Source organism: Helianthus annuus, chromosome 10, assembly GCF_002127325.2.
Source record: "Helianthus annuus cultivar XRQ/B chromosome 10, HanXRQr2.0-SUNRISE, whole genome shotgun sequence".
Taxonomy (NCBI): domain Eukaryota; kingdom Viridiplantae; phylum Streptophyta; class Magnoliopsida; order Asterales; family Asteraceae; genus Helianthus; species Helianthus annuus.
Window position 1 is genome coordinate 43,586,363 of NC_035442.2, and position 17,166 is coordinate 43,603,528.

The 17,166-nt window shown below is 36.1% G+C and overlaps 3 protein-coding genes across 23 annotated transcripts; all 3 read left to right on the forward strand.

Annotated features, from left to right (window-relative positions):
• Nucleotides 1-202: 202 nt before the first annotated feature.
• Nucleotides 203-4,078, forward strand: LOC110881620 (eukaryotic translation initiation factor 3 subunit A-like). Of its 7 annotated transcripts, none has more exons than XR_004870335.1 (8): nt 203-429; nt 695-814; nt 941-1,004; nt 2,026-2,381; nt 2,558-2,638; nt 2,716-2,914; nt 3,491-3,804; nt 3,900-4,078. XR_004870335.1 is itself a non-coding variant. In XM_035978990.1 (6 exons), the coding sequence occupies exons 3-6, from the start codon at nt 2,319-2,321 to the stop codon at nt 3,499-3,501; spliced, it is 354 nt and encodes a 117-aa protein (XP_035834883.1). In that variant the 5' UTR covers nt 203-814; nt 941-1,004; nt 2,026-2,318; the 3' UTR covers nt 3,502-3,820. The 7 variants fall into 7 exon arrangements, 3 of the variants coding, with proteins under 3 accessions (XP_035834883.1, XP_035834882.1, XP_035834881.1); XR_004870336.1 differs by having other exon boundaries at nt 752-814; XR_004870334.1 differs by having other exon boundaries at nt 203-814; nt 3,446-3,804.
• A 2,669-nt stretch (nt 4,079-6,747) lies between these two features.
• Nucleotides 6,748-10,620, forward strand: LOC110885008 (eukaryotic translation initiation factor 3 subunit A-like). Of its 8 annotated transcripts, none has more exons than XR_004870327.1 (7): nt 6,748-7,356; nt 7,483-7,546; nt 8,568-8,923; nt 9,100-9,180; nt 9,258-9,456; nt 9,988-10,346; nt 10,442-10,620. XR_004870327.1 is itself a non-coding variant. In XM_035978985.1 (6 exons), exons 3-6 carry the CDS (start codon nt 8,861-8,863, stop codon nt 10,041-10,043), a joined length of 354 nt encoding a protein of 117 aa, XP_035834878.1. In that variant the 5' UTR covers nt 6,748-7,356; nt 7,483-7,546; nt 8,568-8,860; the 3' UTR covers nt 10,044-10,362. The 8 variants fall into 8 exon arrangements, 3 of the variants coding, with proteins under 3 accessions (XP_035834878.1, XP_035834877.1, XP_021988390.1); XR_004870324.1 differs by having other exon boundaries at nt 10,033-10,346; XR_004870326.1 differs by lacking the exons at nt 9,988-10,346; nt 10,442-10,620 and having other exon boundaries at nt 6,748-6,971; nt 7,237-7,356; nt 9,258-9,362.
• A 2,673-nt stretch (nt 10,621-13,293) lies between these two features.
• On the forward strand, nt 13,294-17,166 carry LOC110885007 (eukaryotic translation initiation factor 3 subunit A-like). Of its 8 annotated transcripts, none has more exons than XR_004870331.1 (7): nt 13,294-13,902; nt 14,029-14,092; nt 15,114-15,469; nt 15,646-15,726; nt 15,804-16,002; nt 16,534-16,892; nt 16,988-17,166. XR_004870331.1 is itself a non-coding variant. In XM_035978987.1 (6 exons), exons 3-6 carry the CDS (start codon nt 15,407-15,409, stop codon nt 16,587-16,589), a joined length of 354 nt encoding a protein of 117 aa, XP_035834880.1. In that variant the 5' UTR covers nt 13,294-13,902; nt 14,029-14,092; nt 15,114-15,406; the 3' UTR covers nt 16,590-16,908. The 8 variants fall into 8 exon arrangements, 3 of the variants coding, with proteins under 3 accessions (XP_035834880.1, XP_035834879.1, XP_021988389.1); XR_004870329.1 differs by having other exon boundaries at nt 16,579-16,892; XR_004870330.1 differs by lacking the exons at nt 16,534-16,892; nt 16,988-17,166 and having other exon boundaries at nt 13,294-13,517; nt 13,783-13,902; nt 15,804-15,908.

Below are 17,166 nucleotides of genomic sequence, written 5' to 3' on the forward strand. Positions count from 1 at the left end.
TAATTATATTATCTATACTATATTAATAAGCATATCCAAAGGATTTCTTAAGATCAAAGAAATTCCCTTAAAACACCCTTAAAGCATGATGTATAAGTCTTTTAAGCACCAGAAAATACCACTTTCCAGTTATACCCTTCTACTAAAAACACACGGGATATATTAGGGTTTCACGTTCATTTCAAAACATTTCAAAATCGCCCGCTTACCTGCTCCCCCTCTCTCTCTCTCTCTCTCTGGCGATTCCAGATCTGGATCTAGGGTTTGAACTCTTCCCCACCCTACTTCAAATCTTTAGATGTTTGATTTTCCTTCTAGGGTTTCTCATACTCCACAACCCGTCGTCGCTGTTGAAGACATCTATGTCCCTCTAAAAAGTGGTGGATATCATCTCAACTTTGGTCTTCTTTGCAGTCTCTCCTTTATGAGGTATTTCATGTGCTACCACTACATCCTATCAAGTCACACCTCTTTAATCCTATCAATTTACTTAGTTTTAACTTTGAGAGTTACATACCCCGTCTTTGAAAACCTGAAACTATTTCAAATTGCAAACCCCCAAACAATGAAACCTAATATTGTTTCAAAATTCAAACCCCAAACACCCATAGGTTGTGCGTATAGCAGAGATGCTAGGGTTAGTGTATTTTGATAACGGATCTACAGTAACGACAATGTTAGTGTATTATGGCAGAGATTCTAGGGTTCCGATGACGTTTGCATTTTGATGAATGTCTCCATTTTCGTATAGATCGAACCTCGTAGTGATGTTTGGAATTGTTTTGGTTGTTCCAGCTTCTCCAACAAGCTTCTGGTAACCCAACTTTTCCCCTGTATTTCTATTCAGATCTGTTTTCAATGTTACCACAAGATTTACTGCTTTTGGAATGTGAGCTAAGTAATATAATTTAACACTAATGTGAGGTTCATGATATTGCAGGGTTTCCCAGCTTGGCTCGTGATATTCCTGGAATAGCGTTCTAACTGACAATGAACCATTCAAGGTACTACGAGACTAGATTATTTATAGTTTTGTACTTTATTTTGTTTTGACTATGTAATTTATTACTGTTGTATCCCAGTTCTTGAATTTTGGATAAAGTGTCATGGGGGAATATAATTATTTTGAACACTATCTTTGCTTTATTAAATTGGTGTTGTTAATTAATCTGCATCTAAACCTGTATCTCACAGCCATTTATACATGTTAAAACTGCCAGAATTGGAAAAACATACACCGTAGAGATACTGGACTGCTTTTGCAAGTATTATTGTTATTTCTTTGTGTTAGAGAAAATGACTGATAATGATAACACATCGTCTTGTCGTTGGAAGAAATGAAGCATTTTGTCAAAAAAAATAGTAGATGTGATGCGAGAGGAATCTCTTTTCTCTTGGCCAGGTGGTCTTCTAAGTTTATTTTGATTAAAAATAGTAGATGTGATGCGAGAGGAATGAAGGGTTTATTTTATTTACATCTGTTGCTGCTTCTGATGCTAAATTTATTTTGTTTGTGGGTTTTGTGATTTTGGGTGATCTCGAAGTTTAATTGTGTACCCATTTGTAGATTAAGCCAAAGTTTGTTGCTTGGTGATGCCACACCACATAAATCTTATCATAACTGGATTTTGGAGTTTTTTCCTCACTTTCTTGATTCATGCCGCAATTTCTGTTGTATAGTTAGATACATAGTGTTGCTATACAAACATCACTTTGATAATGTACACTAGCGTGTCTATCACATCATACGAGCCATATAACTCTGGGTGAAAAATGGTCATAGGGCGTCAATCGTCACATCAGTCATATCTTTGTCAGTCAAACACATCATACGGGCTGCAAGATTTGGCGACCACCACTTCATATGACCCATATGACCGTTTCCTCATGTCGTCAAATGGCCGTATGACACGTACTCATGTAGTGGTGTGTGGATAGTGTGTTTGTATAAAAAGGCAGCCTAGCCATAAATTCACAAAAAGTCTATAAATTATGCGATCTTTTCATGATTTGATCGGTCTGCAGGTTGATAACAGTGTGAAGGAATCCACAAATGAGGTTAAAAATTCTGAAAAAAACACACATGTCGTTCAAATTTGCCGCTCAAAATACCAACAAGACATGCTCAATTAGATGCATCTAAAGGCGGTACCTCATCCTCATCACGGGTTGTTAAAGGTGTAAGATTTAAAGAGAAGACTCCTTGTGATGGTGAAAGAAGTCCTCTTCTACATCCTGAAAGCCCTATTGTTACCGAGATTAAGTCTATATTCCACGGGAATCGATCTTGGTCTCCTCCGATCAAACAAGGGTCAAACATGTCCCCTTCGATCACTACGCCTGTTTCAGCTAGGACATATAGTAAACAACAAAAATCTCAGGTATTCTTGCCGATTACATGTCCCCTTTGATCAAAGTTGCGTTCCAAAATCGTTTAGTCGAGGAGAAAATTCTTCATTAACTCTAACAACATGTATTCATTTTATCGACATGCCCTTTGATCTATATTGCAAGACAATTACCTAATTGTGACTATGTTGTCATAATTTTCCTGCAGCGTGAGGTTGAACGGAGCCAATCACGCCATGATGAAGATGTGAAGGAGAAGAATAGACTTGCCCGGGTCATGGAACACAAGGTCTGTTCATTGTTTATTTTTTATTTAAATGTTTAATGTTATAAGTAAATAAAGAAGTAAATAAACTCGTTGTGTAGAGGGAGTTTGAAGAAAGAGTCGTGAGGCGGCGAGAGGCCGAGTACGCGAGATTGAGAGTAGAGAGGGAAGAACGACTTAGCCAAGTCCTCAAGGCACGGAAAGAAGAGAGAGACATGAAAAGGAAAATGTTATACTATCTCAGGACTGAGGAGGAAAGGGTCACGAGGTTGCATGAGGAAGAAGCTCAAAAACGTCTAGGTAAAACAGTTTTTCGTTTTATTGTTATATTTAGTAGCGCTTTAATACCATAAAAACCAGCATACTTTCTTATTATGACATGGATGATTTTTATTTTAGAGAAAATCACAATTTTCATCCTTGAAGTTTGGCCACTTTTGTGACTTTCATCCAAATCGCATCTAGGTCCTTATCATTTCAAAATCTTGCGGTTTTCATCCTTATGGTTTGGAATATATTTCAACTTTCGTCCCTCGAAATTTGGCCCTCAGTGATGACAATGGCAAGATTTCAAACTTTTTGGACGAAAAACAAACCATTGGAAGAAAGTTGCAAAAGTGGCCAAACTTCAGGGACGAAAATGACACTTTGCCTTTTATTTTAATTTATAATTATAATTATAATTATAATTTTTTTAAAGAATTTCATTTCAGTAACTTTAACATACCAAAGTTGAACTGGTGGAGCTTTTTGTACAAAATGATAAAATTACTTGGTTTACAAACCTTTAAAAGTTGAATTACTTGTGTTTTATGGATACTGAACAAAAAGACTACTGCTGACTCTAATGGTTCATTTGGGTACTTTGAACCGAAGCCTTAAGTTAACGTTCCTGCAACTGTTGAGGATATGGGTGTGCAACTCCTGAAATCACGTCTGTTTTCTCCGAGAGTGATGATGTCAGCTTCATGGCTAACATGAATCCTGCAAAGAAACTGAAACAAGATCCTGTAAACATGGTTTCTGCTAAGGAACCGCTGTTTCAGATGCCGATTTTCGAAGAGAGCTGGGGTGCTTCTTCGGTTGATGCGTTTCTGAATGCGGATGCTACTCAAGATGGTGGAAATGAGGTGGATCTTTGGAGCTTCAGCGAACTTCCTGCCATCTTGGATGGATCGTTCTAAGCTATTGTAAATCTTTTCGTTGTTCACTTGAAAACATATCTTTTTAGATGTTTGTACTTTGATGATGTGTTTGGTATATTAATCTTTGTTTTTTGTTCCAGGTTTGGTGACGATGGGCGGACAAATAAGCATGGTGTGTTGATTTCGTTCGGTTATATGCAGAGTATATAGCTTAACAATCAACTGTGTTATGATTGTAAGATCTTTATTTTTATTTTGTGTTAGTTATGTTTGTATGGATGATAATATTTTGAAAACTAAATGTTGCTTTTGTTTCTCTTTATGGACTTCAGATTATATATAATAATCATTCCTTATGTTGGCAAACCATTGATTTTGGAATTCTAATAACCGTTAAGTGATGGGTGTTAAGATGTCATCTCTGGCTGTTTTTGTTTGCAATTGACCGTGACGGTTTAATTGTTTGATGCCATTAGGGTAGAAAAGAAGGGGTTTGGGGAGGTTACCTTCCCCTAAGAGTAAAAGCCTTGGATGTATCTGAACCGATAAGATCAATAGAGCCTTTGCGTTATCATCTGTTCTAAGCATCACCCCCTTAAAAGTTTGAATTGTTTTAGGTTAAGTTGCTACACTCTTTGCGGTTAAAATGATGCACATATTTGATATAAAATGTTCACTTTTATCAGGAATCAAAGGGTTTACTTTTAGGTCAAAAAAATTATGCACTATATAAAGTCATTTGAGTTGAGGTATTAGTTGATTAACTTGAAACATGTTTGCTTAAGTACGTGTACCAGCATGTGTGCGGTTAGTTTCAGTAGCGAGTTTACTTTTTTCTTCTGATGCCAACAAAAAAAAAGCTCAGCTAATATTATGTATTTAGACATTAAGCCAGTTGTGATTGGTTGGGGTTCTCATGTTTGAATTTTGCTACTTTGATCTGATCTACCTAAAATGAGATTGTTGATTTCTATCCAGGTCCTTTACAAGCTCCAATATTCGTTTTGCAAGTGATTTTTTTTCACCTTTGAACTCGAGCTTTATGTATGTCAGGTTGACATATTTTCTCAACTTTAAAATGCAAGCGAAGCATTCAGAAATAAAAACATACATTAAGATGGTTTAGCCCGAGTTTATTAACCTCACACCCATAAAAAACTACAATAATAATAATTATAAAAACATACTAACTTTACTTTTAATTTTGTTAGTTATAAAACCAGGTATTTTTTCCACACGTGATGCCAAATACATTTTATCACATATAAGATATTGGGTTGTGTTTTATGTCAACGTAGTCAAAGGAATAAGTCTTGACATTTTGTTACATTAATATATCCTATAAGCGAATGATTATAAACAAAGCGTGTTTGCGTTTAAAATGCAAATACTTATAGTTTTGCATCCTGTTATTTTAATGTTATGTTTTTATTTTATTTAGATGTGTAAGGCTTATGACGTTGATTTATTGCACTCATGCTACTAACTCGAAGAATTTAAGGAAAAAAACAATAAACATTTGTAAAACACTATACAAATGATGAATTTTTTTGAACGGCTAACAAACAACTTTTATTAATAAGAGAACTAACAGCATGTTAGCCCACACCAAAGGAAATACATCATCAAAACATTAAAGTCCCATACAGCATAAATCAAAATTACATCATTGTTTCCACGTGACTGTATGCAATTTGAAACGATTCCTAACCCAAATGAAACCAAGATGCTTAATTTCTTCGCTTAAACCAGTTATATTCTCCTCATCTCGATTAAATACCAAATCGTTCCTTTTCTTCCATACGCACCATATTGTGGTTTGAATAATTGAATAAAGTATCTTTTTTTTTTCATTTTGAGAACCCCTTGCGTGTGTGTGCACGACGAATAAGCCTTTGACTTCAAAAACAAAAAAAACACCTGGCATCTACACCATTGTGCCGTAGAATCCCAAACCAATTGAGTAAAGCAGCACACTACAAAAAGATGGTTTGTTGTTCCATTAGTCTCACCATAAAATCTACATCCAATGGATTCCAAATTAATATTCCTCTATGCAAACGCGACCAAGGTTGGCAGCCGATTCCAGACCAATCTCCACGAAAGAAAACAAGTACTACGTTGGGAATTATCGTCGCCACTACATCGTATTGCAAAGTTTCACCCTTAGAATTACTAACAAGTGTTGTGTTTTCCGTTGCATCGTGAATTTGGTTTTGGTTATGGCTCAAAACCGAACCGCCCATACATAGCCCTAAACTCACCAACCTAAGTGATATGTTTCCCGCCGCATCGCGCGGGTAAACGACTAGTATATATATATATATATATATATATATATATATATATATATATATATATATATATATATATATAGAATTGTGCTAAAATAAGAACCACCTCGAGTTGTAAGAACCGTGAGAACTATTTGATCCGGGGCGAGGTGGACCAATTTTTTTTCATAAACGTAGATGCGTGTATTATAAACACATTTGTAAAAAAAATTTAAAAAAAAAATGTCGCGTGTGTAGTTTTGAGCACCACAAGTTTGTGTTTACGGGTACCGTAAAATTTCCGTTAAGATTTACAGTACCCGTAAACACAAACTTGTGGTGCTCAAAACTACATACACGACATTTTTTTTAATTTTTTTACAAATGTGTTTATAATGCACGCATCTACGTTTATGAAAAAAAATTGGTCCACCTCGCCCCGTACGGTGTAGTTCTCACGGTTCTTACAACTCGAGGTGGTTCTCATTTTAGCGGTCCCCTATATATATATATATATATATATATATATACTATATTAATAAGCATATCCAAAGGATTTCTTAAGGTCAAAGAAATTCCCTTAAAACACCCTTAAAGCATGGTGTATAAGTCTTTTAAGCACCAGAAAATACCACTTTCCAGTTATACCCTTCTACTAAAAACACACGGGATATATTAGGGTTTCACGTTCATTTCAAAACATTTCAAAATCGCCCGCTTACCTGCTCCCCCCCCTCTCTCTCTCTCTGGCGATTCCAGATCTGGATCTAGGGTTTGAACTCTTCCCCACCCTACTTCAAATCTTTAGATGTTTGATTTTCCTTCTAGGGTTTCTCATACTCCACAACCCGTCGTCGCTGTTGAAGACATCTATGTCCCTCTAAAAAGTGGTGGATATCATCTCAGCTTTGGTCTTCTTTGCAGTCTCTCCTTTATGAGGTATTTCATGTGCTACCACTACATCCTATCAAGTCACACCTCTTTAATCTTATCAATTTACTTAGTTTTAACTTTGAGAGTTACATACCCCGTCTTTGAAAACCTGAAACTATTTCAAATTGCAAACCCCCAAACAATGAAACCTAATATTGTTTCAAAATTCAAACCCCAAACACCCATAGGCTGTGCGTATAGCAGAGATGCTAGGGTTAGTGTATTTTGATAACGGATCTACAGTAACGACAATGTTAGTGTATTATGGCAGAGATTCTAGGGTTCCGATGACGTTTGCATTTTGATGAATGTCTCCATTTTCGTATAGATCGAACCTCGTAGTGATGTTTGGAATTGTTTTGGTTGTTCCAGCTTCTCCAACAAGCTTCTGGTAACCCAACTTTTCCCCTGTATTTCTATTCAGATCTGTTTTCAATGTTACCACAAGATTTACTGCTTTTGGAATGCGAGCTAAGTAATATAATTTAACACTAATGTGAGGTTCATGATATTGCAGGGTTTCCCAGCTTGGCTCGTGATATTCCTGGAATAGCGTTCTAACTGACAATGAACCATTCAAGGTACTACGAGACTAGATTATTTATAGTTTTGTACTTTATTTTGTTTTGACTATGTAATTTATTACTGTTGTATCCCAGTTCTTGAATTTTGGATAAAGTGTCATGGGGGAATATAATTATTTTGAACACTATCTTTGCTTTATTAAATTGGTGTTGTTAATTAATCTGCATCTAAACCTGTATCTCACAGCCATTTATACATGTTAAAACTGCCAGAATTGGAAAAACATACACCGTAGAGATACTGGACTGCTTTTGCAAGTATTATTGTTATTTCTTTGTGTTAGAGAAAATGACTGATAATGATAACACATCGTCTTGTCGTTGGAAGAAATGAAGCATTTTGTCAAAAAAAATAGTAGATGTGATGCGAGAGGAATCTCTCTTCTCTTGGCCAGGTGGTCTTCTAAGTTTATTTTGATTAAAAATAGCAGATGTGATGCGAGAGGAATGAAGGGTTTATTTTGTTTACATCTGTTGCTGCTTCTGATGCTAAATTTATTTTGTTTGTGGGTTTTGTGATTTTGGGTGATCTCGAAGTTTAATTGTGTACCCATTTGTAGATTAAGCCAAAGTTTGTTGCTTGGTGATGCCACACCACATAAATCTTATCATAACTGGATTTTGGAGTTTTTTCCTCACTTTCTTGATTCATGCCGCAATTTCTGTTGTATAGTTAGATACATAGTGTTGCTATACAAACATCACTTTGATAATGTACACTAGCGTGTCTATCACATCATACGAGCCATATAACTCTGGGTGAAAAATGGTCATAGGGCGTCAATCGTCACATCAGTCATATCTTTGTCAGTCAAACACATCATACGGGCTGCAAGATTTGGCGACCACCACTTCATATGACCCATATGACCGTTTCCTCATGTCGTCAAATGGCCGTATGACACGTACTCATGTAGTGGTGTGTGGATAGTGTGTTTGTATAAAAAGGCAGCCTAGCCATAAATTCACAAAAAGTCTATAAATTATGCGATCTTTTCATGATTTGATCGGTCTGCAGGTTGATAACAGTGTGAAGGAATCCACAAATGAGGTTAAAAATTCTGAAAAAAACACACATGTCGTTCAGATTTGCCGCTCAAAATACCAACAAGACATGCTCAATTAGATGCATCTAAAGGCGGTACCTCATCCTCATCACGGGTTGTTAAAGGTGTAAGATTTAAAGAGAAGACTCCTTATGATGGTGAAAGAAGTCCTCTTCTACATCCTGAAAGCCCTATTGTTACCAAGATTAAGTCTATATTCCACGGGAATCGATCTTGGTCTCCTCCGATCAAACAAGGGTCAAACATGTCCCCTTCGATCACTACGCCTGTTTCAGCTAGGACATATAGTGAACAACAAAAATCTCAGGTATTCTTGCCGATTACATGTCCCCTTTGATCGAAGTTGCGTTCCAAAATCGTTTAGCCGAGGAGAAAATTCTTCATTAACTCTAACAACATGTATTCATTTTATCGACATGCCCTTTGATCTATATTGCAAGACAATTACCTAATTGTGACTATGTTGTCATAATTTTCCTGCAGCGTGAGGTTGAACGGAGCCAATCACGCCATGATGAAGATGTGAAGGAGAAGAATAGACTTGCCCGGGTCATGGAACACAAGGTCTGTTCATTGTTTATTTTTTATTTAAATGTTTAATGTTATAAGTAAATAAAGAAGTAAATAAACTCGTTGTGTAGAGGGAGTTTGAAGAAAGAGTCGTGAGGCGGCGAGAGGCCGAGTACGCGAGATTGAGAGTAGAGAGGGAAGAACGACTTAGCCAAGTCCTCAAGGCACGGAAAGAAGAGAGAGACATGAAAAGGAAAATGTTATACTATCTCAGGACTGAGGAGGAAAGGGTCACGAGGTTGCATGAGGAAGAAGCTCAAAAACGTCTAGGTAAAACAGTTTTTCGTTTTATTGTTATATTTAGTAGCGCTTTAATACCATAAAAACCAGCATACTTTCTTATTATGACATGGATGATTTTTATTTTAGAGAAAATCACAATTTTCATCCTTGAAGTTTGGCCACTTTTGTGACTTTCATCCAAATCGCATCTAGGTCCTTATCATTTCAAAATCTTGCGGTTTTCATCCTTATGGTTTGGAATATATTTCAACTTTCGTCCCTCGAAATTTGGCCCTCAGTGATGACAATGGCAAGATTTCAAACTTTTTGGACGAAAAACAAACCATTGGAAGAAAGTTGCAAAAGTGGCCAAACTTCAGGGACGAAAATGACACTTTGCCTTTTATTTTAATTTATAATTATAATTATAATTATAATTTTTTTAAAGAATTTCATTTCAGTAACTTTAACATACCAAAGTTGAACTGGTGGAGCTTTTTGTACAAAATGATAAAATTACTTGGTTTACAAACCTTTAAAAGTTGAATTACTTGTGTTTTATGGATACTGAACAAAAAGACTACTGCTGACTCTAATGGTTCATTTGGGTACTTTGAACCGAAGCCTTAAGTTAACGTTCCTGCAACTGTTGAGGATATGGGTGTGCAACTCCTGAAATCACGTCTGTTTTCTCCGAGAGTGATGATGTCAGCTTCATGGCTAACATGAATCCTGCAAAGAAACTGAAACAAGATCCTGTAAACATGGTTTCTGCTAAGGAACCGCTGTTTCAGATGCCGATTTTCGAAGAGAGCTGGGGTGCTTCTTCGGTTGATGCGTTTCTGAATGCGGATGCTACTCAAGATGGTGGAAATGAGGTGGATCTTTGGAGCTTCAGCGAACTTCCTGCCATCTTGGATGGATCGTTCTAAGCTATTGTAAATCTTTTCGTTGTTCACTTGAAAACATATCTTTTTAGATGTTTGTACTTTGATGATGTGTTTGGTATATTAATCTTTGTTTTTTGTTCCAGGTTTGGTGACGATGGGCGGACAAATAAGCATGGTGTGTTGATTTCGTTCGGTTATATGCAGAGTATATAGCTTAACAATCAACTGTGTTATGATTGTAAGATCTTTATTTTTATTTTGTGTTAGTTATGTTTGTATGGATGATAATATTTTGAAAACTAAATGTTGCTTTTGTTTCTCTTTATGGACTTCAGATTATATATAATAATCATTCCTTATGTTGGCAAACCATTGATTTTGGAATTCTAATAACCGTTAAGTGATGGGTGTTAAGATGTCATCTCTGGCTGTTTTTGTTTGCAATTGACCGTGACGGTTTAATTGTTTGATGCCATTAGGGTAGAAAAGAAGGGGTTTGGGGAGGTTACCTTCCCCTAAGAGTAAAAGCCTTGGATGTATCTGAACCGATAAGATCAATAGAGCCTTTGCGTTATCATCTGTTCTAAGCATCACCCCCTTAAAAGTTTGAATTGTTTTAGGTTAAGTTGCTACACTCTTTGCGGTTAAAATGATGCACATATTTGATATAAAATGTTCACTTTTATCAGGAATCAAAGGGTTTACTTTTAGGTCAAAAAAATTATGCACTATATAAAGTCATTTGAGTTGAGGTATTAGTTGATTAACTTGAAACATGTTTGCTTAAGTACGTGTACCAGCATGTGTGCGGTTAGTTTCAGTAGCGAGTTTACTTTTTTCTTCTGATGCCAACAAAAAAAAAGCTCAGCTAATATTATGTATTTAGACATTAAGCCAGTTGTGATTGGTTGGGGTTCTCATGTTTGAATTTTGCTACTTTGATCTGATCTACCTAAAATGAGATTGTTGATTTCTATCCAGGTCCTTTACAAGCTCCAATATTCGTTTTGCAAGTGATTTTTTTTCACCTTTGAACTCGAGCTTTATGTATGTCAGGTTGACATATTTTCTCAACTTTAAAATGCAAGCGAAGCATTCAGAAATAAAAACATACATTAAGATGGTTTAGCCCGAGTTTATTAACCTCACACCCATAAAAAACTACAATAATAATAATTATAAAAACATACTAACTTTACTTTTAATTTTGTTAGTTATAAAACCAGGTATTTTTTCCACACGTGATGCCAAATACATTTTATCACATATAAGATATTGGGTTGTGTTTTATGTCAACGTAGTCAAAGGAATAAGTCTTGACATTTTGTTACATTAATATATCCTATAAGCGAATGATTATAAACAAAGCGTGTTTGCGTTTAAAATGCAAATACTTATAGTTTTGCATCCTGTTATTTTAATGTTATGTTTTTATTTTATTTAGATGTGTAAGGCTTATGACGTTGATTTATTGCACTCATGCTACTAACTCGAAGAATTTAAGGAAAAAAACAATAAACATTTGTAAAACACTATACAAATGATGAATTTTTTTGAACGGCTAACAAACAACTTTTATTAATAAGAGAACTAACAGCATGTTAGCCCACACCAAAGGAAATACATCATCAAAACATTAAAGTCCCATACAGCATAAATCAAAATTACATCATTGTTTCCACGTGACTGTATGCAATTTGAAACGATTCCTAACCCAAATGAAACCAAGATGCTTAATTTCTTCGCTTAAACCAGTTATATTCTCCTCATCTCGATTAAATACCAAATCGTTCCTTTTCTTCCATACGCACCATATTGTGGTTTGAATAATTGAATAAAGTATCTTTTTTTTTTCATTTTGAGAACCCCTTGCGTGTGTGTGCACGACGAATAAGCCTTTGACTTCAAAAACAAAAAAAACACCTGGCATCTACACCATTGTGCCGTAGAATCCCAAACCAATTGAGTAAAGCAGCACACTACAAAAAGATGGTTTGTTGTTCCATTAGTCTCACCATAAAATCTACATCCAATGGATTCCAAATTAATATTCCTCTATGCAAACGCGACCAAGGTTGGCAGCCGATTCCAGACCAATCTCCACGAAAGAAAACAAGTACTACGTTGGGAATTATCGTCGCCACTACATCGTATTGCAAAGTTTCACCCTTAGAATTACTAACAAGTGTTGTGTTTTCCGTTGCATCGTGAATTTGGTTTTGGTTATGGCTCAAAACCGAACCGCCCATACATAGCCCTAAACTCACCAACCTAAGTGATATGTTTCCCGCCGCATCGCGCGGGTAAACGACTAGTATATATATATATATATATATATATATATATATATATATATATATATATATATATATATATATATATATAGAATTGTGCTAAAATAAGAACCACCTCGAGTTGTAAGAACCGTGAGAACTATTTGATCCGGGGCGAGGTGGACCAATTTTTTTTCATAAACGTAGATGCGTGTATTATAAACACATTTGTAAAAAAAATTTAAAAAAAAAATGTCGCGTGTGTAGTTTTGAGCACCACAAGTTTGTGTTTACGGGTACCGTAAAATTTCCGTTAAGATTTACAGTACCCGTAAACACAAACTTGTGGTGCTCAAAACTACATACACGACATTTTTTTTAATTTTTTTACAAATGTGTTTATAATGCACGCATCTACGTTTATGAAAAAAAATTGGTCCACCTCGCCCCGTACGGTGTAGTTCTCACGGTTCTTACAACTCGAGGTGGTTCTCATTTTAGCGGTCCCCTATATATATATATATATATATATATATACTATATTAATAAGCATATCCAAAGGATTTCTTAAGGTCAAAGAAATTCCCTTAAAACACCCTTAAAGCATGGTGTATAAGTCTTTTAAGCACCAGAAAATACCACTTTCCAGTTATACCCTTCTACTAAAAACACACGGGATATATTAGGGTTTCACGTTCATTTCAAAACATTTCAAAATCGCCCGCTTACCTGCTCCCCCCCCTCTCTCTCTCTCTGGCGATTCCAGATCTGGATCTAGGGTTTGAACTCTTCCCCACCCTACTTCAAATCTTTAGATGTTTGATTTTCCTTCTAGGGTTTCTCATACTCCACAACCCGTCGTCGCTGTTGAAGACATCTATGTCCCTCTAAAAAGTGGTGGATATCATCTCAGCTTTGGTCTTCTTTGCAGTCTCTCCTTTATGAGGTATTTCATGTGCTACCACTACATCCTATCAAGTCACACCTCTTTAATCTTATCAATTTACTTAGTTTTAACTTTGAGAGTTACATACCCCGTCTTTGAAAACCTGAAACTATTTCAAATTGCAAACCCCCAAACAATGAAACCTAATATTGTTTCAAAATTCAAACCCCAAACACCCATAGGCTGTGCGTATAGCAGAGATGCTAGGGTTAGTGTATTTTGATAACGGATCTACAGTAACGACAATGTTAGTGTATTATGGCAGAGATTCTAGGGTTCCGATGACGTTTGCATTTTGATGAATGTCTCCATTTTCGTATAGATCGAACCTCGTAGTGATGTTTGGAATTGTTTTGGTTGTTCCAGCTTCTCCAACAAGCTTCTGGTAACCCAACTTTTCCCCTGTATTTCTATTCAGATCTGTTTTCAATGTTACCACAAGATTTACTGCTTTTGGAATGCGAGCTAAGTAATATAATTTAACACTAATGTGAGGTTCATGATATTGCAGGGTTTCCCAGCTTGGCTCGTGATATTCCTGGAATAGCGTTCTAACTGACAATGAACCATTCAAGGTACTACGAGACTAGATTATTTATAGTTTTGTACTTTATTTTGTTTTGACTATGTAATTTATTACTGTTGTATCCCAGTTCTTGAATTTTGGATAAAGTGTCATGGGGGAATATAATTATTTTGAACACTATCTTTGCTTTATTAAATTGGTGTTGTTAATTAATCTGCATCTAAACCTGTATCTCACAGCCATTTATACATGTTAAAACTGCCAGAATTGGAAAAACATACACCGTAGAGATACTGGACTGCTTTTGCAAGTATTATTGTTATTTCTTTGTGTTAGAGAAAATGACTGATAATGATAACACATCGTCTTGTCGTTGGAAGAAATGAAGCATTTTGTCAAAAAAAATAGTAGATGTGATGCGAGAGGAATCTCTCTTCTCTTGGCCAGGTGGTCTTCTAAGTTTATTTTGATTAAAAATAGCAGATGTGATGCGAGAGGAATGAAGGGTTTATTTTGTTTACATCTGTTGCTGCTTCTGATGCTAAATTTATTTTGTTTGTGGGTTTTGTGATTTTGGGTGATCTCGAAGTTTAATTGTGTACCCATTTGTAGATTAAGCCAAAGTTTGTTGCTTGGTGATGCCACACCACATAAATCTTATCATAACTGGATTTTGGAGTTTTTTCCTCACTTTCTTGATTCATGCCGCAATTTCTGTTGTATAGTTAGATACATAGTGTTGCTATACAAACATCACTTTGATAATGTACACTAGCGTGTCTATCACATCATACGAGCCATATAACTCTGGGTGAAAAATGGTCATAGGGCGTCAATCGTCACATCAGTCATATCTTTGTCAGTCAAACACATCATACGGGCTGCAAGATTTGGCGACCACCACTTCATATGACCCATATGACCGTTTCCTCATGTCGTCAAATGGCCGTATGACACGTACTCATGTAGTGGTGTGTGGATAGTGTGTTTGTATAAAAAGGCAGCCTAGCCATAAATTCACAAAAAGTCTATAAATTATGCGATCTTTTCATGATTTGATCGGTCTGCAGGTTGATAACAGTGTGAAGGAATCCACAAATGAGGTTAAAAATTCTGAAAAAAACACACATGTCGTTCAGATTTGCCGCTCAAAATACCAACAAGACATGCTCAATTAGATGCATCTAAAGGCGGTACCTCATCCTCATCACGGGTTGTTAAAGGTGTAAGATTTAAAGAGAAGACTCCTTATGATGGTGAAAGAAGTCCTCTTCTACATCCTGAAAGCCCTATTGTTACCAAGATTAAGTCTATATTCCACGGGAATCGATCTTGGTCTCCTCCGATCAAACAAGGGTCAAACATGTCCCCTTCGATCACTACGCCTGTTTCAGCTAGGACATATAGTGAACAACAAAAATCTCAGGTATTCTTGCCGATTACATGTCCCCTTTGATCGAAGTTGCGTTCCAAAATCGTTTAGCCGAGGAGAAAATTCTTCATTAACTCTAACAACATGTATTCATTTTATCGACATGCCCTTTGATCTATATTGCAAGACAATTACCTAATTGTGACTATGTTGTCATAATTTTCCTGCAGCGTGAGGTTGAACGGAGCCAATCACGCCATGATGAAGATGTGAAGGAGAAGAATAGACTTGCCCGGGTCATGGAACACAAGGTCTGTTCATTGTTTATTTTTTATTTAAATGTTTAATGTTATAAGTAAATAAAGAAGTAAATAAACTCGTTGTGTAGAGGGAGTTTGAAGAAAGAGTCGTGAGGCGGCGAGAGGCCGAGTACGCGAGATTGAGAGTAGAGAGGGAAGAACGACTTAGCCAAGTCCTCAAGGCACGGAAAGAAGAGAGAGACATGAAAAGGAAAATGTTATACTATCTCAGGACTGAGGAGGAAAGGGTCACGAGGTTGCATGAGGAAGAAGCTCAAAAACGTCTAGGTAAAACAGTTTTTCGTTTTATTGTTATATTTAGTAGCGCTTTAATACCATAAAAACCAGCATACTTTCTTATTATGACATGGATGATTTTTATTTTAGAGAAAATCACAATTTTCATCCTTGAAGTTTGGCCACTTTTGTGACTTTCATCCAAATCGCATCTAGGTCCTTATCATTTCAAAATCTTGCGGTTTTCATCCTTATGGTTTGGAATATATTTCAACTTTCGTCCCTCGAAATTTGGCCCTCAGTGATGACAATGGCAAGATTTCAAACTTTTTGGACGAAAAACAAACCATTGGAAGAAAGTTGCAAAAGTGGCCAAACTTCAGGGACGAAAATGACACTTTGCCTTTTATTTTAATTTATAATTATAATTATAATTATAATTTTTTTAAAGAATTTCATTTCAGTAACTTTAACATACCAAAGTTGAACTGGTGGAGCTTTTTGTACAAAATGATAAAATTACTTGGTTTACAAACCTTTAAAAGTTGAATTACTTGTGTTTTATGGATACTGAACAAAAAGACTACTGCTGACTCTAATGGTTCATTTGGGTACTTTGAACCGAAGCCTTAAGTTAACGTTCCTGCAACTGTTGAGGATATGGGTGTGCAACTCCTGAAATCACGTCTGTTTTCTCCGAGAGTGATGATGTCAGCTTCATGGCTAACATGAATCCTGCAAAGAAACTGAAACAAGATCCTGTAAACATGGTTTCTGCTAAGGAACCGCTGTTTCAGATGCCGATTTTCGAAGAGAGCTGGGGTGCTTCTTCGGTTGATGCGTTTCTGAATGCGGATGCTACTCAAGATGGTGGAAATGAGGTGGATCTTTGGAGCTTCAGCGAACTTCCTGCCATCTTGGATGGATCGTTCTAAGCTATTGTAAATCTTTTCGTTGTTCACTTGAAAACATATCTTTTTAGATGTTTGTACTTTGATGATGTGTTTGGTATATTAATCTTTGTTTTTTGTTCCAGGTTTGGTGACGATGGGCGGACAAATAAGCATGGTGTGTTGATTTCGTTCGGTTATATGCAGAGTATATAGCTTAACAATCAACTGTGTTATGATTGTAAGATCTTTATTTTTATTTTGTGTTAGTTATGTTTGTATGGATGATAATATTTTGAAAACTAAATGTTGCTTTTGTTTCTCT

Excerpts from the sequence above, each read along its gene's own strand:
- LOC110881620 (XM_035978988.1), top strand. The coding sequence starts at position 2,319 with ATGTCCCCTTCGATCACTACGCCTGTTTCAGCTAGGACATATAGTAAA. Across the intron at positions 2,382-2,557 it reads GTAAACAACAAAAATCTCAG|CGTGAGGTTGAACGGAGCCA; the intron begins GTATTCTTGCCG and ends ATTTTCCTGCAG. Across the intron at positions 2,639-2,715 it reads CCCGGGTCATGGAACACAAG|AGGGAGTTTGAAGAAAGAGT; the intron begins GTCTGTTCATTG and ends CTCGTTGTGTAG.
- LOC110885008 (XM_022132698.2), top strand. The coding sequence starts at position 8,861 with ATGTCCCCTTCGATCACTACGCCTGTTTCAGCTAGGACATATAGTGAA. Across the intron at positions 8,924-9,099 it reads GTGAACAACAAAAATCTCAG|CGTGAGGTTGAACGGAGCCA; the intron begins GTATTCTTGCCG and ends ATTTTCCTGCAG. Across the intron at positions 9,181-9,257 it reads CCCGGGTCATGGAACACAAG|AGGGAGTTTGAAGAAAGAGT; the intron begins GTCTGTTCATTG and ends CTCGTTGTGTAG.
- LOC110885007 (XM_022132697.2), top strand. The coding sequence starts at position 15,407 with ATGTCCCCTTCGATCACTACGCCTGTTTCAGCTAGGACATATAGTGAA. Across the intron at positions 15,470-15,645 it reads GTGAACAACAAAAATCTCAG|CGTGAGGTTGAACGGAGCCA; the intron begins GTATTCTTGCCG and ends ATTTTCCTGCAG. Across the intron at positions 15,727-15,803 it reads CCCGGGTCATGGAACACAAG|AGGGAGTTTGAAGAAAGAGT; the intron begins GTCTGTTCATTG and ends CTCGTTGTGTAG.